This window comes from Crocodylus siamensis, chromosome 5, assembly GCF_052110815.1.
Source record: "Crocodylus siamensis isolate JL-2025a chromosome 5, ASM5211081v1, whole genome shotgun sequence".
NCBI classification, from domain to species: domain Eukaryota; kingdom Metazoa; phylum Chordata; order Crocodylia; family Crocodylidae; genus Crocodylus; species Crocodylus siamensis.
The window spans coordinates 2,145,749-2,166,950 of NC_143399.1; the positions used below are offsets into that span (position 1 = coordinate 2,145,749).

Below are 21,202 nucleotides of genomic sequence, written 5' to 3' on the forward strand. Positions count from 1 at the left end.
ACCTTGTTCCCCCGAGCACCTCCCCGGCATAACAAGGAATAATGGCCACAGGTTGTTGGAGAGGTTTAGATCAGACATCCGCAAGAACTACTTCACAGTCAGGGCGGCTAGGATCTGGAACCAACTTCCTAGGGAAGTGGTGCTGGCTCCTGCCCTGGGGGGCTTGAAGAGGCTGGATACCTACCTGGCTGGACTCATTTGAGCCCAGTTTTTCTCCCGCCCAGGCGGGAGGTCGGACTTGAAGATCTACAAGGTCCCTCCCGACCCCACTTCTGTGAGTCTATGACCTCCTGCAGCTTTAAGATGTAGCTTGTCACTTCCTGTCCGAAACAGCATGAAAGCTTGCAGAAAAAGATTTTTTCCCTTTTTTTTCCAATTTCTTAGTTGGTCTAATAAATGAGCTCTAGAGTTTTGCATTTCTAAACAGCATGCAGCTTTGTGGGCAACTCTTACACAGCTTCATCCCAGAGATGGCCGAATTTCATAGGTGGGGACAGCAACTGGAGTGGGGAAGGGGGAATCTGAACAGCGCTGGGGTCTCCGCTCATAACGACCTTTCCAGGTGCTTGGGAGTTTCCAACACCCAGTTACGTGGTCCAAGTGAGGGCAAGATGTCTTCCTTCCTGCTGTCGACCCAAAGACCCAAACAGCAGGATTTTGTCTGGTTCGGATTAGAACCAGGCCTCCACACTACACGTTTATTATATTTATATGTCTATGTATGTACACATTCAAGGGGGGTGGGAGTGCTCTTTGCATCAAGCCGTTGAGTAGGAAAACCCTCACAGCCAGGAACGATGGTAACAACATCACTCTTCCCACGGGCTCATGTCGGTGTCGATGGCCACGCAGTTGTAGGCTGCGTAACGCAGCTTCTCCTCGCAGATCTTGGCACTGCAAGAGATGAAGGGATAGCGTCACAGCAGATTTCACTGCTCTCTACAGCGGGAAGCACCAGGTGCCTGGACGGGAACGAGAGGCGCTGTAAGGGGAGCAGGTGCGATTTCCTACAAGCAGCAGAGGTGGAAACAGCCTCCAAGTCTCCCAGAGGCCAGCAAGAAAAAGGCACCTCCCTTGAGATCAGAGCCATCAAGCAGAGGGGCAGCATGACTTACGTAGCATAATTTGGCAGGAAGAGGGTACTGGAGCAGGTGGAGGACTCCGGCAGCGCATCGGTTGACTCAGAGCTTGGGGGAAGAGAGGACAGGCTGGTCAGACCCAACAGGCTGCTCCAAACCCAGGGACACGCTTCAAAGAGGTGGGAGATCGAGGCCAAAACCGATTCCCAGCGGAGCGGAGGGACACTGCCCTTTGCTGGGACCTGTCCCCGCACCCCAGGCCTCACTCACCCCAGCTTGTCCGGGTAGATGTAAATCCGAGCTGGGAGGCGGCTCCTGCCGGTGACAAACCTGAGGAAGCGGCTGCGATCCTCTGCGGGGAAGAGAACTGGAGTGTCAGCTGCTCCCCACATCCACCCTCTGGGGATAGCAAGGAGCTGTTGCCTGAGCCCAGCTCCTTGCTTTCAACTGCACAGATCAGTCAGGTCTCCATGAGCCCCGCCACGTGCAGATTCAGGATCACACCCTCTGCAGACAGGGTTGCAAAGCTGGTGGTCGATCCCCGTGGCCAAGGGACAGCTCTCCCAAGCTGGGCATCCCGATTCCCCCAAGGCAGAGATGATTCCCAGCACAGCTAGAGCTGTGTCCCCAGCGTGATCACAGCAAGGTGGAGACGGCCACAGGACACTCACCATTGGTGAAGTTGTTGAGTGCTTCCCAGAAGTACTGGATCCTGGTGTCTGATGGCTCAAAATCCTCAAACCGGGCTGAAGGGAGAGAAAGAAGTTGGTAGGAAGAGATCCCCCCTTGTATGTCATTATCTTTAATGAGCACTCAGGGAGCACATGACCGATGAGGAGAGGTTGAGGGAAGGGGTCCAATTTAGTCTGGAGAAGAGAAGACCGAGGGGGATTGAACAGCAGCCTTCACCTCCTTGCCGGGGGCTGCAAAGAGGACGGAGCTGGGCTGCTCTCAGTGGGGGCAGATGACAGGACAAGGAGCAACGGGCTCAAGCTGCAGCAAGAGAAGTTGAGGTTGAATATTGGGGAAAAACTCTCACAAGGAGGGTAGTAAAGCACTGGAGCAGGCTACCCAGAGAGGTGGTCGAGTCTCCATCCTTGGAGGTTTTTAAGACGCAACTAGATCAAGCCGTGGCTGGGATGATGTAGCTGGGGCTGGTCCTGCTTGGAGCAGGGGGTTGGACTCAATGTGACTCCTGAGCTCTCTTCCAGCCCTCATTTCTATGATCTTGGCTGGATCCTGGTTGGGGAAGACGACGCACTCTAAATGCACCCAACAGCATTTAGATCAGGGGTGCTGGGATCACCTCCCCCCGCCTTGCGCCTCATAAAGGTGAGTGAATCTGAGGTGCCCTCTCTCAACCCAAGCACGGAGACCGCAGCTCCTCGCCAGTCCACGGCAGAGCTGGGACACGCACTTTACCCAAAGGCACATAGTGCCAGGGTCTCTCACTCCTGCAGCAGCTGCAGAAGGGTCCCCCACAGACCCCAGCATGAAGCCTATGGGGTCTCAGGCTCAGAAAGACAGGGCCATGTCAATCTACAGACTTACTGAGCTTCCTCAGGGCATCCACCGTGACCTCAGGGTCCCCGCAGACCTTTTTCTCCAGCTCCTGCCAGGTGAGGAGGTCAAGAACAGCCTGGGGCACCACCTTCAGCAACCCGGCCTGCATGGCTGCAATCTGGAGGGGAGATAGAGCAGGCAGGGTGGTCAGGAAGGGAAGGATGAGGCACCCCGTAGACATGCCCAGATGGGGTTTGAGTCCAGGCCAGCAGCGCAGGGGCAGGCAGCCCCACTTCCCACTAGTGAGATGGCTCCACAAGTGCTTCTACAAGAGGCCCATCCCAGGGAGTACGGAGGTGAAGAGTATGTCCACAAAGAGATGAGGGTGCCTGGTGCTCAGGGATAGGAAGAGACATCCCTAGACCACCTGGTCCTACCTGACAAGCTGAGGCCCCCCGAAGATGGCATTACCTGCTCCTTGCTCTCCTCCAGCCGGGCTTTCCGCACCAGACGGATGAATTCCTTGCGGTCCTCATACTTCACCACTGTGTTGCTGCCGCTGGGGATCAGCTCCACCATGCGCTGGTCGCTGAGGACTGTGGTGTAGGTCAGCTCGTTCCCAAACTTGAACTCGAAGGTGTCTTTGTCCATCATCTCCATCACTTCCAGAAGCTTCACCTGATCAGAGAGCTCTCAGACCTCACCACAGTAAAATGCAAGCCCCACCAACCCTTAAGATGATTTGGATTAGACCCAGGAAGATCAATGCACAGCCCATCTGCCTGCCAGAGGGGACTGCTACTGGGTTTTGAAGAGGCTGCACAGACCCAGCTGGAATATTGCAGGCTGGGACTTGCATTGCTACGGGCTGCACCCGTGTTAGCTGGAGGTGGAAATATAAGACCTTGGCCTGTGTCTGTGTAGCATCAGCACAGGGAAGCCAAGCACATGCATCCCACTGCCTGCACCATGATCAATCCAGCTGCGAGGCACAAGATGCCAGCCAACTGCCCCTCGCTCTCCAACCGCCCTTCACCCCTACTCACCAGCACCGAATCCAGGGCAGGGAAGTCCTTGCTCCAGCTGATCTCCTCCCCCATTAGCTGTTTCCATACGAAGCCCGGCAAAGCCAGGACCTGCAGAGAGGAGAACACACATTGCCAGAATGGCAGGAGACATGACCCCGGGGCATGGTGCTGCTTTGCTAGCTCTGCATGTGCCTTTCCAAAAAACTGAGCTCAGCATCAGCGAGTTGCAGGAAGACAGCACTAATGTCAATGGCTCAGGGTAGGACATCGCTTGGCAGACCGATCTGGATAAGCCAGGAAGGGGCCATGGACCAGCCACTTGGAAACTGGTAGGGAACGAGCCCTGATTCATCCAGGGCTATGCCACCGACGCGCAGGATATAAGCCCCAAAACCTTCCCAGGCCCCTGCCCTCCTGTCCTGGGGAATCCTGCCAAGCTTCCCCTGCAGCGAGCCCCCAAGCAAAACTGGAGGTGACCATCGCAGTGTGACGAAACCATCAGAAAAGCCAATGGCACTTTATCGTGCATCAGCAGATGCATGACAAATAGGTCCAAAGAGGTGATACTTCCCCTCTATCGGGCGCTGGTCAGACCGCAGCTGGAGTACTGCGTGCAATTCTGGGCGCCGCACTTCAAGAAGGATGCGGATAACCTGGAGAGGGTCCAGAGAAGGGCCACTTGTATGGTTAAGGGCCTGCGGGCCAGGCCCTACGAGGAGAGATTAGAGAAACTGGACCTTTTCAGCCTCCGCAAGAGAAGGTTGAGAGGCGACCTGGTGGCTGCCTGTGAGTTCGTCAGGGGGGCACAGAAGGGAATTGGTGAATATTTATTCACCAAGGCGCCCCCGGGGGTTACAAGAAATAATGGCCACAAGCTAGAAGAGAGCAGATTTAGATTGGATATTAGGAGGAACTTCTTCACAGTTCGAGTGGCCAAGGTCTGGAACGGGCTCCCAAGGGAGGTGGTGCTCTCCCCTACCCTGGGGGTCTTCAAGCGAAGGCTAGATGTGTATCTAGCTGGGGTAATGTAGGCCCAGCACTCTTTCCTGCTTATGCAGGGGGTCGGACTCGATGATCTATTGAGGTCCCTTCCGACCCTAGCATCTATGAATCTATGAATCGCGGTTGCTGGGGGTGTGTCTCTCTCCTGCCAGGACTCACCAAAAACTCCTTGCCCCGCAGAGCGGCTCCCATGATCTGGCCAATCCACTCATACTTGGCGAAGTCCTTGCAGGAGGGGTTTGGGACGTACATGTCCCTGGCTTCCCCGGTGCTGTTGCCCTGCAACAGAGACCCTGTCAGGGCCGGACTCCCTGCTGAGCCCAGGGGAGGTGGGGACGGCCCCACTGGCCTGGGCTCTTGGGATGACGCAGAGCAGGGAGTGTCTGTCCCTCTCCAGCATCCTCCTCTGCCTGCCCCAACAACAGAAACCTGCACCCAGCGATCCCCTGGGGTACCCAAAACTCCCCCCAGGGCTTCTGTCCTGCCCACAACACCCCTTCCCATCTGAAAGATGAATAAGCCCTCTTCCCCCTGCCCTCTTCTGCCCCAGGAGCCAGGCTGCCCGGTTACGGCGACAGGCCCCACGATGCCCTGTGAACAGCCCTGCAGCACCTGGTTGGACGTGCGGACGAAGAAGGGCAGCGGCACGGGGCTGTCTGCCGAGCTGGGGCACAGCTCCTCCGACATGTCTGCCAGGCTGTCCCGAAACCCGCCGCCTGCAACGAGACAGACCCTGCATCAGGGCCACCCACTCCCCAGGTGCCTGGGCAGACATGGAGTGCTAGCCAGACTCTGGCACGGGTCTCAAACCAGGGAGAAGAATAGCTACCCAGCCCCCAGAGCCGCCACAGTGGGTGCGGGGGACAGCCCTGGCTCTGCCCTCTGCTGCGGGGCAGGAGCAAGGAAGTCTCTTACCTTGATCGATGATGCCCTCGGCGATGAATTTGCACTCCCACCACTGGTCATAGCGCAGCGGCCACCTGCGGGAAGAGGGGACCGCCTGAGCTGCTGGCTCCGGATGCTCAAATCCAAACGGCAGCAGTCTGTGGCGGCGAGACTAGTGGAAAATGCCCCTCACGGCACACTCCCCATCAGACGGCCTTTAGCCAGAAACGATGGCTCCGTCTCCCTGGCCCATCAGCTCCTGGGTCTCTCCACAGCAGGAGCTGGTGGCACCGGCCTGCTTACCAGGCATACAGCTCATGTGTCCCCCCTTTACACCCTTGCACCTCACTCCTCCCTGCACAGCAGGGTTTCACCCTCGGCCTCCCTATTTTTGGGGCGCAGGGTGCTACATGCTGGGGGGAACCCTGCAGAGAGCAGCGAGCATGGTGCTGTATGCACCAACGGGCCGTACCTGTAATCCAGCGCCTTCTCGAATTTGTCAGAAGGTTTGAGGCCCTCGTACACCTACGACGAGCAGAGAGGCAGAGGACTTGGACATCTCCACAGGCCTCCTGCGGGCCCAAATGCAGGAGCAGGGCAGCGGTCCCAGCCCGCTGCGGCACCGCGAGGCAAAGCGACGTGCCCAGGGGCACACGGGGAACTGCCCACCGCAGCAGAGCCAGGAAAGCACAGGGACGGGCCCCAGAGACGCTGTCCCCTCCAGAGCACAGGGCAACAGAAGCATCCGCAGTGCTCCCTGCCCCTTATTGTACCCTCTGCTCCCCACCCTCATAGATTCATAGATGCTAGGGTCGGAAGGGACCTCAATAGATCATCGAGTCCGACCCCCTCCTTATAGCCCCCACCACTTCCCTCTCCCTACTTTGTCCCTCCACCCCCCCCATCTCCTCCTCCTGCCTCTTGGCTTCACACCTAGCGCATGCAGGCTCCTCACTGCTCCTTTCATCTGTCCCTCACCCCTCAGCTCTGGTGACCAGTGTTTCCCTGTCCTAGTCTGCTATTCCCTGCCTAGGTTATCCTCTTCGACCCCCACACCCTACTCAGGACACATGGAGACCAAGACAGCTCTGCACAGAGCTCGCACTCTGGGTAACACGCCTCGCAGCGGCACCTGCGAGTCTAACCTGGGAGTATTTGGGTGACCGCTGAGTGGACAGGGCCAGTGCTGCAGAGACGTGGGCTTTTCACTGGAAAGCAACCTGCCTTGCAGGCCACAGTGACCTCGGCTCGCAGCCCCTGCAATAAGAGCGGAGCCGACCAGCCAGCTCGCGATACCTGCGTGAAGACGGCGTTCTTGCAGCTGGGGTCCAGGGCGGGGTTGTCCCGGTGCTCCATGGCCAGGCGCCGGTTGATGTAGAGCCGCGGCATGAAGTTAGGTTTGCTGGTCTCCGAGTCCTTCAGACACTGGGTGATGAGAGCCGTGCGCCGCTTGGACAGCAACAGGAACTGCTTGATGTGCTGTCAAGGGCCAGGCGGGGACGAGGTTAGAGAGACTGGAGCCCTGCTCCTCCCAGCGAAGCCCCGCTCTGTCCAGTTGCCCAGCAGGATCCCCTCTGTCCCCACAAAAGGCCCTCCCGAAATGACTGCAGCACGCTGGACACCAGCCGTCCACCACCACGAAGACACTTTCCCTCTGGTTTCAGGGAGACTCCCTAGAAACTCCTTCCTCCAAATAGCCCCCAAAAGCGGGTTTCATTCCCCAGAGCTTTGGGGTCTCATACTCCCAGGACGATTCAGGCTCAAGCTCAGTCCAGGAACCGGAAACCTCGTCCTCAAGGTGTTCTGCACTTACGCTGAGGCAGAGATGTACCTCAAAAGGGCAAGACATACCAGGCAGAGGTATACCTCAACGGGGTAAAAAAAGAAATGAGTGCAAGTGCCCAAAATATATGCGCACTCCAAGTTTGGGAGCAAACAGCACAGAAGTCTTTGAGCATGGCTGAGATTTAGAAAGTTTCGATTAAAAAAAAAAACTGGTGTGTTCCACTGCCCAGACCCTCACCCTAAATCACAAGACAGAGCAAGCCAAAAACATACGACCACGCTGCCTGCACAGCTGAAGAAAAGCGGAAAGATGCTCCAGGCAGTTTGCTAACTGAAGATGTGGGAGATCAAGGGCGTGAAGTCCGAGCGGTTCCTACGTTGCAAGCCAGCTGGGTTCCAACACGGGGGGCATAAGAAATAGTTTGAGCTTGTTTTCCAGTCGAGGGCTGCAGCCAGTGCCACAGACCACCCCTCCCAGGGCGAAAGCGGGATGGTCAACTTCCTTTCTAGTCTTTAAAGTCTTAATTGCACTTAGTCAGGTTGTCCCTCCAGCCCTTTTAAAAGGGCAATAAAACATTCACTGCCAGCGTCCCAGGCCAGAGCTGCAGATACTAAAAGGACTCCACTCACCTTGAGCTTGCTGAAGGTGCCGACAGTGTGGTCCCAGGCTGGCACCAGGTGATGCAGGACACTGTCCAGCAGCTTGATGAACCTAAAACCCAAGAGTGACCAGCTGGGAACACCGGACAAGGCACGGCACCTGCAGAGACCTGCGCTAGCTGGCGATCCCCTGGGCTGGGAGCCGCGAAGTGATGGGGCTGTCACCTCCAGAGCCTTGTAGTGGGGAGATTCAGCCTGAGCACTGCGTGACCGTGCGAGTTCACCTGGGCTGCACTATACACGCAGCCTGACCCTAATGCTGCATCACGGGACAAGCAGCTGCCTTGGAAGCAGCATTTTCTTCACAACGAGCCATAAAAATGGAGGCCTTGAGTATGCAATGGTGAAAGATCTGCCAGGCTTTAAATCAAGCAGAGGGGAATGAGTCCTATGCCCAGCTCACAGTCCAATCTGCCCCCTGCAAAGCCCTGCTGCGTCGCACCAGCTGCTGCACGTGTCCAGGGGCTGAGCAGGTGCTGTGAGCACCCCAGGGACCAGCGCTGCATATGAAGAGACTGCAGGTGACTCCCCCCTGCCCTGTGCCCCCAGGCTGGGGTCTGCATGCTACCTCTGAATGACCACGGCTCGCCGGTACAGCACGTCGGGGTCGGTCCCTTCCAGGCGGGGGTACCGCACCAGGTTGGCCAGCTGGAACATGTCGGCGCTGAGCCCCAGATCCCGCTGCCGGGAGGACTTGATCTTGATGCCCCGGAGGCGAACGTCGATGCCGTCATCTGCCAAGGAGCAAGAAGGGTCCAGCTGACAGCCAGTGTGGGAGGGACAGTGACATGCAGCACTGGGGCAGCCCAGCCACGACCATCGCAGGTACGAGCCCCAGAGGACCTGTCTAATCAACCTGCTCTAATCCCACTCAGACCAGTGTGGCCCTGTACAAAGCACTCTAGTCTGCTGACTCCCAAGCAAAGGAGCTCACACTTGGCTCCTGAAAGCTATTCCCTCCTCATCTAAGAGACACCGGGTAGGGGATAAGTGCAGACCCAGAAACAGAACAAGGCTGAGATCCAGCCTCATCCCTGCAGGGTGCGGAGCCTCTCGAACCCCAGCTCTGCAGCCACGCAGCATCTTTGCTCAGACAAAAGTAGAGGCAGAATGAGTGGGTTTGGTGGGGCCAGGGAAACAGGGCAGGGCTCTTCCAGCTCTGGTCCCAGTAGCCCCTCATGGCTGTCCAGTGGCCCAGAGGAGGAAGCTGGGCTAGCAGGAAGGCAGCCGCATCACGAGAACCACCAGCAAGGAGAAGTACGGAGCGAGCCCTAATGCCGCAGTGTGGAACAAGGAGCTGCCTTGGAAGCAGCATCTTCTCCACAACCAAATGGAGGTCCTGAGCATGCAATCAATGCTCCCTGCACAGCGCAAATGCCAGGCATCTGCAGCATCCCGCGGGGGACGCAGGGCACCTAGCAAGGCAGCGGGGGGTCTGCAGGCTGATCTCATTGCCATCCCCAGGTCACGGAAAGCAGGTCACCTCTGCACTCCACGATCCGGATCTCAATGACGGGCAGGTGAGTCGTCATGTCCTCCAGCACGCACACGTCCCCGATGTAGCTCCTGCAAAGACAGCCCAGATGGCAATTGCAGGTGCTGGCTAAGGGGAAGGGAAATTTCTGACCAGGAATGGGAGGGAGCTGGGAGTTAGAGCCTCTGGCTTCAGTCCCCACCCCACGGCTTGCTGTGCAGCCCCAGCTGAGCCATCAGCTTCTCCAGGCTGCAGCTCCACAGGGTCTGGGAATGAGACTGGTGACTATGGGGGTGCAAAGGGCTCTGAGGTCCTTGCACGGAGGATCCCGTGGGAGAGAAGAGTGTGCCGTATTCGCCCCTCCCCAGCACGTCAGGGCTGCACGTGTGTGCTGATGGGCCAGCATGCAACAGACACAACCCCGACCCTGCCCATTCGAGCTGCAACCAGCCCCCATAGCCTAGTCCCCGGCCCACTCACTCATCAATGCCCACGTCGCTCAGCTTCTTCAGGCTGTCCCCCTCGCCGCCATACACAGCGATCCTCTTGGGCATGAAGTTCTCGTCTGTCGTATCCACCGTCAGCAGAAGCTTCCTGGAGAGGACACCACGAAACAGCCCAGGTGCAAGGCAAAGAGGATGCTAGCACAGCCCCTCCGACTCCGCTCACACGTCTAGGATGTCACCGGCCTCGTCCGCACCCGAGGCCTGGCACACCCAGGGGTCTGGAGGCGGACAATCTGGGCACGCAGAGCTGGGCTGAGGGTGTCGTGAATGGGATGTGCCCAAGTCCTTGAGAGAGTATTCTGGGGAGGAACAGCTTGGGACCCCCCGACAGTTTGGATGTAGGAAGGACAAAGCTCCCTGGGGCTCCATAGACACCCAAGGCAGCTGCTGCAGCTCTGTCCCAGTGTGGGAATGAGCTGGGTCCTGGGCAGTTTCGTGGGACTGGCAGGGATGCAGACCAGTAGCTGGCAGAGCCAGGCCAGAGACTACAACACGGTACAGGCTGGTGGCAATGGCAAAGGCCCAAAGGACCCTACCTGGAGCCTCATCACCCGCCTCTGCAGCAGCCCGGCATGCAGAGACACAGCAAGCCAGAGACTGGCTCCCCTCGACCCATCCTGACTCCAGGGGCAAACTTGCTGACAATGTGCCTGTGATCACTGCGCCAACCTTGCCCCGCAGACAAAGCTGCCCCCACCCGGGGCCCAGCGCTGGAGGGCAGCGAGACAGGAGGTCTCACTTGACAATGGTGCCTTTCTTCATGTTGAGTCGCACCCAGTGCTGGCCCTGGGACCCGTCGCTCTCCCAGTAGGTGTCTGCGTGGCTGTCAGTCAGACACGACACATTGAAGTCTTCCTGGAGGGGGATGAGAGGAGCCAAGGTCAGGGAGAGGGACCTGTGCCCGTGCCCTCAAACCAGCTGTTGCATTTGCTGCAACAGCTGGTTTGCATTTGCTGTTGCATTTGCTGCAGCAGTCTATGCTACATTTGCTGCTCCTAGGCCTGCATAAGTGTGGCAGCCGGACCCCGTGGGGCCCCAAGCTCTCTCCTCTGGTGACTTCTCCCCCCATAGGGACTGTGGGACACCGCTTACGGAGCTGAGCAGCACGGCCAGGGGAGAAAGAGACTGGGCAAGGCCTAACGAGCTGTGGGCCATGTGCCAATGGTCAGAGCATTGCTTGCCCCCACTGCATCGCTACACCAGAGCCGCTCCCCAGCCCCTGGCAGACCAGCTCCGCTGCCTACCGTGTACGAGGAGACGTCAATGCTGTCCACATACTGCTTGACGCTGCCCAGGTTCTCGTCCTCTTTCCCAATGTGGTCATACAAGAAATGCACCAAGTCCTCATCGCACTCGTAGCTCCACGTTGGCGGCACAAACCTGCCAGCGCGTGCAGGGTCAGACCCCGGGGGGGCGGGGGGCTTGGCTGTGCTCTACTCCTACCAGCACGTGCAGGGTTAATGAGACAGGAGCTGCAGGGCTGCCTGGGCCACCCTGGACCTCCCATCAATGCTGGGACGGCGGCAGGACAGACTCTTTCCCCGAGCTGTCAGCAGTGCCCTGATCCAGGCATCGTGCTTCCACCTTCCTGGTGGCAGCGCCACCCCCAAACTCCTGGGTCCTGACTCAGGGGCCCTTTACTGCGAACAACCTGCTTTGGCCTCCTGCTGTCAGGCAAACATGCACATTCAGAGGAGGCACAAAATGCTCCCCGCTCCCCCTTTACACAACAGAGCATGCACAACAGGACAGGCCAGTACCGGAGCTTCTCCACGGCAGCGTCGTCCTGCTCCAGGCTTCTGGGCCTCGCTCCGAGTCGCAGGGAATACGTCAGATCCACCACCTGCTCCCACCTGGAACGACCCGCGGAGGATTAGGGGACCGCACCAGGGGGAAGCTCGCCCAGCAGCCTGGGGGGGTGGCACAGGAGACCCATACTGCAGCCCTCAGCATGCTACAGACACCCTGCAAGGTCTTGGGTGAGTCCCTTCATCTCTCAGAGCCTCCCCTTGCTCACTCCCCAGGGAGGAAACCGCTCCTGAACTCAAGAGCAATGGAGCAGATAATTATCCTGACAACACCAAGAGCCTGGCCGTGCAAGGAGGGGGCATGATCACACAGCGCTTGACTATGGGAGGAACAAGACAAGAGGACCAGCCCCTCACAGCAGAAAGGCCGGGTCAGTGCTTAGCCAAGGCCAATTCTGCGCCCGGTCGGACCAGGCAAGGAAACACCACTTCTCCCATCTCTGCAGCGGTTGCTGACTATACCAAACCCCGCTGTGATGGAAAGCTGGGCTCAAGCCAGAATCACTAGTGAAATGATGCTGTTAGCCTGCAGCGGAGCACTACCCCCCTAAACACACTGCAAAGCCGCTAGAGTTAGGATAAGGCTTGACCCATGCTCGGGGCAGAGTCCTCCCCCACCGAGCTGGTCTCATCAGCAGGGATCCTCCTACCACGATCCCTGCGGTCCCAGTGGGACGTGGACCAGCCGCACAAAGGATGGGCAGCTCAAAGGATGTGTTACAAGGCAGCAAAAGGAGACTCCTCTCTGGGGCCGTCCTGCCCGCACCCAGCCCACTCGGCCTGGGCCTGGCTGTCTGCACATGTGGGCTGATCACTGCCATTGCACACAATCGCAATGGGACCCAACGTACGTGCTCCAGCTGTCGGGATACACACAGATAATGCTCAGTGACCGACGAACAGTGATCACCAGGGATCCTGGTTTTGTCTGATTTTAAAAAATCCCCAATTTCCTGGTTAAAAAAGTAACCCCAAATCCACATTTTTCCATGATTAAAATGATATGCCACTAACACACACACACACACGTCACACGTATATTTATATCCTTGGCCTCTATACATATATATATCGTCACCTGTATCCTTGTCAAGACCTTTGAGAAAATTGTTAAGGATCACATCTGTGGGGCACCAGTGGGTAAAATAATGCTACGGGGCAACCAGCATGGGATCATAGCAGACAGATCTTGCCCGACTAACCTGGTTTCACTTTACGACTGAGTCACAAAATGCTTGGCTGAAGGAAGAGAGGTAGATGTTATTTACTTAGATTTGACACAGCAGCACACTAATAAACTAAGCGGTCGCAATGTAGATTATTACACAGTCCAGTGGGTTGAAAATTGGCTTATGGGACACACCCAGAGAGTGGTGGTGGATGGGTTGGTCTCTACCTGGAGAAATGTGGGCAGCGGAGTCCCCCGAGGTTCTGTCCTGGGACCGGTGCTGTTCAATATCTTCGTTAGTGACTTGGACGAGGGAGTAGAAAACACCATGTCCAAGTTTGCTGACGACACAAAACTGTGGGGGCAGATACATAAACGAGACGGCAGGGAGCAAATCCAGGCAGATTTGGACAGGCTGGGGTGGTGGGCAGAACAGAACAGGAAGCAGTTCAACAAGGACAAGTGCAAGTGCTGCACCTGGGGAGGAAGAGTCATCATCACTCCTACAGCCAGGGAGGGACCAGCCTAAGAAGCACAACAGCGGAGAGGGATCTCGGAGTCGACTCCAAAATGAACACGAGTCACCAGTGGGATGAAGCAACAAGTAAAGCTAACCGCCCCCTTTCTTGCATAAGCAGGTGCATCTCGAGCAGGTCCAGGGAGGTGATCCTCCCCCTCTATGCGGCACTGGTCAGGCCGCAGCTGGAGGACTGCGTCCAGTTCTGGGCACCACACTTCAGGAGGGATGTGGACAGCATGGAGAGGGTCCAGAGGAGGCCGCTCAAATGGTTAAAGGCCTACAGAAAAAACCCTGTGTGGACCGACTGAGAGACCTGAATCTCTTCAGCCTCTGCAAGAGAAGGCTGAGGGATGATCTCGTGACCGCCTACAAGCTCATCGGGGGCACAGCAGGAAATAGGGGATACAGAGTTTACCAGGGCGCCCATCGGGGCAACTAGAAACAATGGCCACAAACTGGGGGAGAGCAAATTCAGACTGGACATCAGGAAAAAAATTCTTTATGGTGAGGGTTGCCAAAATCTGGAACGGGCTCCAAGGGAGGTGGGGCCGTCCCCTTCCTTGGAGGTCTTCAAGAGGAGACTGGACAAGGACCTGGCTGGAGTCATTTGACCCCAGCACTCTTCCCTGCCCAGGGCAGGGGGTCGGATTTGATGATCTAATAGGTCCCTTCCGACCCTAAAATCTGTGAAATGAAATACACGCATCTAGACATTATTTACATGCACACACACTTATAGTGGGGTTCCATTTCGATCATGGATTTTGGGTTACCTTTTTTTAAACCTGAAAATTGGGGATTTTTTTTAAATCAGAGAAAACCAGGATGCCTAGTGACTGCACCCCCAAGTTAAGGCTCCTGTCTCTGAGTTCTCCAAGACAAGGGCTAACGGACCAACGTGCAGAATTAGGCTAGGCAGACAAGGTGCTTTGGGTAAATCGGATATCTTTTATTGGACCAATTCAAATAGTTGGAAACATTCTTCTTGTCAAGCTTTTGGGTATAAATAAGGGTAAAAAGGGGTATTTATACCTCAAAAAAGGTAATGAATAAAGAAGGGTATTTATACCCAAAAGCTTACCAAGAAGAATTTTTCCAACTATTTGAGTTGGTGCAATAAAAGATACCAGATTTACCCAAAGGGCATTGTCTGCTGATGTCCTTGGACCAACACGGCTACAACCTCTACTCTGTAACACAGAATTAGGCCAGAGCACTGATTCTCACCCAGAGGCCGTGGCACCAGCACCGCGGGGTGCCTTGAGATCATTTTGAGGGTGCAACGTGGTGCCAGGCAATGCTAGCACTGGTAGGTGTTCAAACTGGATTCACCAGACAAACCCAGAGATCTCAAGCAGGAATTCATAGGGTTAAACCATTCTGAGCTCCCTGCTCTTCCTGAGGTCTTTGCAACAGAAAAAAGGCTCTATATTATTTTCCCACAGTGAAAAAACAGATAAATACAAAGAGCCAGAGTTTTCCAAGCAGCCTCTGCAGCCAAACGAGGGGGGTCTCCAGTCTAAAAAGGCTGAGACCCCATGGGCCAAGTCAGGCGTGTGTGTTTATGAGCTTGGACCAGTTCATGGTCCTCAAGGGGAGATCAGATCCCTCAAAACAGACCGTTCCCAGGCTGTTAAATCTTCCTCAAATGGGCACCTTCAGAGAACAGCAGAGGAATGAATTTGAAGAGGGTTGGCAGGTCCCAAGACAGACACCTCGCAAACGCTCCCCACTTTCTCCCTAGGGCAGTGATTCACAAGGATAATGGGGGTGCAACCAGATCCTTTGGGGGTGCCCTGAGGTGTGAGGAGGTAAGCGCAGTCTCAGACTTGTCCCAATGCTGCAGCAGGTCATTAACCTTTCTAGTGGGGGGTCTGAACAGAACAACCTCATTTGTGACTTCAGTATCTGAGGCCCCCGGTACCCATTACATGTATTGCGTGATTCACGGGCAAATCGCACAACACCGCGAGCCTGGCCGCAAAGGCAAAGTCATTGTTACGCAATCATCTGGTGAATTGTGCAACCAGTTCAGACCAGTCACACGTGCAATGTCATTATCACACCACAAAAACAATTCTCCAGCTATAAAAAGAGCAATCCACTATAAAGATAGCGCCTGAAAATAGATAACAACTAAGGTTTTTTATAAACCTTCACAATTTTTGGTTAAAAAAAGGAACCTTAAATCCACATTTCCAGCCCTTAACAACTATGAAACACCACTATATAGTTTCATAGTTGGTCGGGTCGGAAGGGACCTGAGCGGATCATCGAGACCGACCCCTGCCATGGCAGGAAAGAGTACTGGGGTCAAACAACCCCAGCAAGGTGTTCGTCTAGCCTTGTCTTAAAGCCCCCCAGGGTAGGAGCCCACACCACTTCTCTTGGAAGTTGGTCCCAGACCCTAGCCGCCCTGACCGTGAAGTCGCGCCTCCTGATGTCTAGTCTGGATCTCCCCTCTGCCAGCTTGTGACCGCTATTCCTGGGCACTCCTGGCGGCGCTCGGGGGAACAGGGACTCCCCCAATGCCTGCTGGTCCCCCCTGACCAGTTTCTAACAGGCCACCAGGTCCCCCCTCAGCCTTCTCTTGTGGAGGCTGAACAGGTTCAGGTCCCGTCGCCTCTCCTCGTAGGGCCTGCCCTGCTGCCCCTGATCATGCGAGTGGCCTCCTCTGGACCCTCTCCATGTTGTCCACATCCCTCCTGAAGTGTGGCGCCCAGACCTGGACGCAGTACTCCCGCTGCGGCCTGACCAGTGCCGCATAGAGGGGGAGGATCACCTCCCTGGACCTGCTCGAGATGCATCTGCGGATGCAGGACAAGGTGCGGTTGGCCTTCCTGACCGCGTCCCCACACTGCCGGCCCGTGTTCATCCTGGCATCAACGATGACTCCAAGATCCTTTTCTGCCTCTGCCCTGACGAGAGGGGAGTTCCCCAGCCTGTAGGTATGGTGCTGGCTCTTCCTCCCCAGGTGCAGCACCTTGCACTTGTCTGTGTTGAATCCTACCCTGTTCTCATCCACCCACCCCTGTAACATGTCTACGTCCAATTGCAGCCTATTCCTCCCTTCTTGCATGCCCACATCCCCCCACATCTTAGTGTCATCAGCAAATTTGAACAGGTGCTTTTTACCCCCTCGTCCAAGTCGCTGATGAAGATGTTGAACAGTGTGGGCCCGAGGACCGAGCCCTGGGGGACCCCACTGCCCACGTCCCTCCAGGTTGAGAAGGACCCATCCACTACCACCCTCTGGGTGCGGCCCTCCAGCCAGTTGGCGACACATCTGACTGTGTGGGTGTCTACACCACAGCCCCCAGTTTCTTAATGAGAACGGGGTGAGAGACAGTGTCGAAGGCCTCCGGAAGTCCAGGAAGACGATGTCCACTGCTCCCCCTGCGTCTGAGGATTTGGTGACCTGGTCGTAGAGGCCGCCAGGTTGGTCTGACAGGACCTGCCACTGATGAACCCGTGCTGGTTGCCCCTGAGCATGATCTGCCCCCCGGCCCCTCGTGGACATGTGCCAGGATAACTCTCAAAAAGCTTCCCCAGGATCGAGGTAAGACTCACTGATATACATATCAATATTATAGTTTTTTTTAAACTGAGAATTGTGGGTGTGTTTTTTTAATATATATTTTTCTATATATTAGTGGCGTTTCATTTTAATCATGGAAAAATGTGGATTTGGGGTTACTTTTTTTTAAACAGAAAATTGGGGATTTTTTTTAGTCAGAAAAAACCAGGATTTCTGGTCATGTCTCTATAGCCAGCCTCTTCGCCGCTGCCACCTCCCTACCTGATCACAGGCTTGTAGTCCACCCCAAAGAGCTGCTGCTGCCTCTGGATCCTGTCGGAGGACTCGACTGGGACCAGCCGGTCCCCCCCTTCCGCGTGCTTGCACACCAGGACCCAGCCCTCCTCCAGCTCACAGCCAGTCTTGTACTCCTCCAGCTGCTCCTGCAGAACAAAGCACGCACTAGCAGTCCCCAGGACCACCCCGAGGGACAGAAGCAGCCAGGCCGGCGGGGTGCAGGGCAGTGCACGGCCCAGAGGAAGCCTGCTGGTGGCTTCAGGCCCATGAAGCGCCCCGTCTCTGGGAGCTATTGAGCAGCCAGTCCCCTCTGCTGCACCATGCAGGACAGAGACCCCCCTCCCCACCCCGGGACTCCTGCATCCAGTCCGGACCCCCGGGGCAGATCCTGTGAAACAACCACTGGGCACCTCTGTGAGACGGGGCAGCCCAAGGGCTACTCCCCAGTCTTACGCCCACCTCCTGGATCACCCTGCGCCTTACCCCTAACTTCGACTTTGTCCCTGCCCTGGGCTGGGCTCCACGTCTGTCCCCTCGAGCCCCCAGCTACCAGGGGCTGTCAGTGGCTTCCAGGCTCCCCTGCACCACGGCCCCGCGCTCAGCCCATCCAAGCCCCAGCAGTCGGGCTCTCGGTGAGCCTCCTGGGCACACCCCCTCCTGCAGACCCAAGGGGCTCCTCTCCCCATTGGGGAGCTGCCCGATTGCTCGTGGGCCCTGCTCCAAGCCTGTGGGGACCTCCCAGGAGTCTGGGCTCTGCAGGTTGCCCCTGCCCCAATTTCCTGCAATGTGTGTCAGGGGGTTAAGCCTGCTTCGGAGGCGCTGGCTACAGCCAAGGCCAGGGACTGCGACTGGGCTGTGCCAATGCTCCTGCTGGGACCAAAGCCAGTGGATCCTGGTGGAGCGCCTTGCCCCTCTGCTCAGGGTCAGCCCAACACCATATCTGGGGGCAAGGAGGAATTTGACCCCATGGTCAGATTGGCATGGACGGAGGTAGGGGGCTGCCTGGGGGCTCCTGAGCATCTACCGATGTCTCCTAGGAGCAGGATGTTGGCTGCTGCAGGCCCCCTGCTTTCCCTGAGCCAGGTCTGTGGTGGCGGGGCTGATGGTAGTTGTATGTCGAGTTTAGAGGAGAGATGTGACTGGGCTGGTTTGCACAGGGCTGATCCTGCCTCGGGCAGAGGTTGGACTAGATGTGACCTCCGCAGGCCCCTTGCAGCCTCATGGCTCTGGGATCCTCCATAACACATATACAGACACAGCGGCTCATGCAGCCCCTGCCAAGATCGATACAGATCTATACGCAAGTAGAGACAGAGACATAGCTAGGTACACAGATGGATCTCTATATATAGACAGAGAGAGACAGAGGAGGTTAGATGAACACCTTGCTGGGGTCATTTGACCCCAGTACTCTTTCCTGCCAGGGCAGGGGGTCGGACTAGATGATCTGCTCAGGTCCTTTCCGACCCTAGAAACTATGAAACTATGAAGATGCACATAGATCTTGCAGAGAGATATCTGGAGCCGGATCTGGATCTCTAGATATATAGAGACAGATGCAGAGATGGGGCTCGATCCCAATCGGGATCAGAGTGTGGTGTTACCACACCGAGGTTACAAGTCTGATCCCCAGTTGGACTAGGTCTCTCAAGGTCCCTTCCAGCCTTACGATGATTTCTATGAGATGTAGAGATAGATCCATAGATAGATCTTAACCTGGATCTTGATATAGTCTTACATGACTGGTGAGGAGAGGCGGAGGGAACTGGGCTGATTGAGTCTGGAGAAGAGAAGACCGAGGGGGACTGAACAGCAGCCTTCACCTCCCTGCCGGGGGGTGCAAAGAGGATGGAGGGGGGCTGCTCTCAGTGGGGGCAGATACAGGACAAGGAGCAATGGGCTCAGGCTGCAGCAAGGGAAGTTGAGGTTGGAGATTAGGAAAAACGCTCTCACTAGGAGGGTGGAGAAGCACTAGAACAGGCTCCCCAGAGGGGTGGGGGAGTCTCCATCCTTGGAGGTGTTTAAGACCCGGGCAGACAAAGCCTCGTCTGGGCTGATGGAGTTGGGGCTGGTCCTGCTCGGAGCAGGGGGGTGGACTAGATGCGACTCCTGAGCTCCCTGCCTGCGACTCAGCGATACAGCTATGCAGAGACAAACGCACAGAGCGATGCTGACCTGGACCTTGATACGCAGGTATGTAACGGTAGCGACGTACGCAGATGTAGATCACAACCTCAAGCCAGACAGACAGACAGGCACGCCCACAGGCAGCGCCACAAACAGACTCAGACACAGAGAGGTACAGGCAGCGCTCTCTCAGCGGGGGCTGCAGTGCGTGCACGTGCGTGTGTCTCTGTGCGCATGCAAGTCTGTTGATGCACCTGTGCATGCACGCCTGCGTGCCTGTGCGCGTGCACGTGCATGTGTGTGGCGTGCGCCCCCCCCGCCCCCCCTGAGCTGCATTCGCCGCCCCCCCGCCCGGGGCCCGCACCTTGCTGAGCTTGGCCCAGAGCCCCGCGCCGTTGCAGTACTCGTCGCCGCTGGCGCGCAGGCAGCTGCCCTTGCGGAGCTCGAGGCTGGCGCGGGCCAGCGCCTTGCCCGGGGCCGGCGGCGGCGCGTCCCACACGGGCAGCAGCGTGCGCGGCGCCGGCGCGGCGGCCGGGTCCTTGCACGGCTTGTAGCGCACCTCGCGCGGCACGTAGCACAGCGCGGCCGGCAGCGCCCGCGCCCGCCGCCAGCACTCCGCGCTCTCCAGCACCAGCCGGATGCGGCCCAGCCGCTGCTGCGGGCTCTCCGCCGCGCCCGCCCGCATCCTCCTCCCGCCGCCGCCGCCGGGCAGAGCCGGGCCGGAAGCGGGCGGCTGAGGGGAGGGCGGGCTCTGCGCCGACCGGAAGCTGCACGTGCTACCGTGCATCTGGGCGGGAAGCGGCACCGCCCCTGCGCTCTGCGCCTGCGCGGCACCGGTTACCAAGGAGAGGCGCCCGGCGCGCCGGCCGAGAGCGGTTTACAGGCACAGACGTTAAAGAAAGAGCTCGGGAGGGGCCGCACTCACAGGATGGCCAACAACAAGTTTCAGGCACAAACATCAAAAAAGAAGAGCTCAGGAGAGGGCTCGGGGGGGAGCAAGTTTCAGGCACAATTCTGAGGCACAAACATTAAAGAAAGAGATGAGGAGGGGGCCGTGCCCCAAAGCTGGGCAAGAACAATTTTTGGGCACAAACATTAAAAAAAGGGCGAGCTGGAGGAGGGCTCGTGCCTGAAGGCCGGACAAGAACACGTTTCAGGCAGAGACGCCCTTCTTCAGGCCTGGGGAAGGGGTTTGTGCCCAAAAGCTGCCCAAGAACAATTTCCCCGAGTATTTAGTTGGTCGACCAGCTACACGCAGACCCTGGTGTGCCCCTGGCCTCGGAGCAGCACCCCGAAACACGGCGTGGATCTCGCGCAGCCCGCGCCTGGCAGGGAGGAAGCAGTGCGGCCCTCTGGGCTCCTGGTTCAGGGGCGACACCTTTTATGAGACCAGCTGAAAAACAAATCTCAAAAGAAAGGATCTTTTTCTGCAAGCTTTTGGGCACACGCGCCCTTCCTCGGGCTCAGGAAGATCTAAAGATGGTAAGAAGTCCCCTGGGTAGAAAACAGACTTGATTTTTGCAGGGAGGAAGCTGCAGGTGGAAGGCACACAAGGTTATTTGGGTAAATGTGATTTTTCTATTAGACCAACTAAATCGTTGGGAAAGTTGTTCTTGGCTAGCTTTCGGGCACGCTCTTCCTCAGGGAACAAGGCGTTTTGGGCTGGGCTGGCAGGGTCCGGGCCCCTACCTGCAGCACTCGCTGCACCAGGGGACGCGTGGAAGAGGAGCCCCAGCCCTTCTCCGAGCCCAGAGTTGTGCAGCAGCCGAATGAGCTGCTCAGGGTGGCAGGAGGCTGAAATCAGCTCCTTCCCTGTCCCCTTTTCAAAGCGGCTCTTTCTGCC

At 57.1% G+C, this 21,202-nt stretch overlaps 1 protein-coding gene across 1 annotated transcript; it reads right to left on the reverse strand.

Annotated features, from left to right (window-relative positions):
- Window positions 1-655: 655 nt before the first annotated feature.
- On the reverse strand, window positions 656-20,113 carry LOC149863362 (E3 ubiquitin-protein ligase HECTD3-like). The gene is made up of 21 exons (XM_090049346.1): window positions 19,724-20,113; window positions 17,218-17,378; window positions 11,683-11,775; window positions 11,167-11,302; window positions 10,662-10,777; window positions 9,897-10,010; window positions 9,426-9,508; window positions 8,511-8,676; window positions 7,913-7,994; window positions 6,794-6,976; window positions 5,970-6,022; window positions 5,528-5,592; window positions 5,225-5,328; window positions 4,772-4,891; window positions 3,629-3,718; window positions 3,054-3,260; window positions 2,631-2,760; window positions 1,751-1,825; window positions 1,350-1,431; window positions 1,116-1,187; window positions 656-894 (listed from the first exon to the last, which is right to left on the reverse strand). The coding sequence occupies exons 1-21, from the start codon at window positions 20,042-20,044 to the stop codon at window positions 810-812; spliced, it is 2,538 nt and encodes an 845-aa protein (XP_089905472.1). The 5' UTR covers window positions 20,045-20,113; the 3' UTR covers window positions 656-809.
- Between the last annotated feature and the right edge of the window lie 1,089 nt (window positions 20,114-21,202).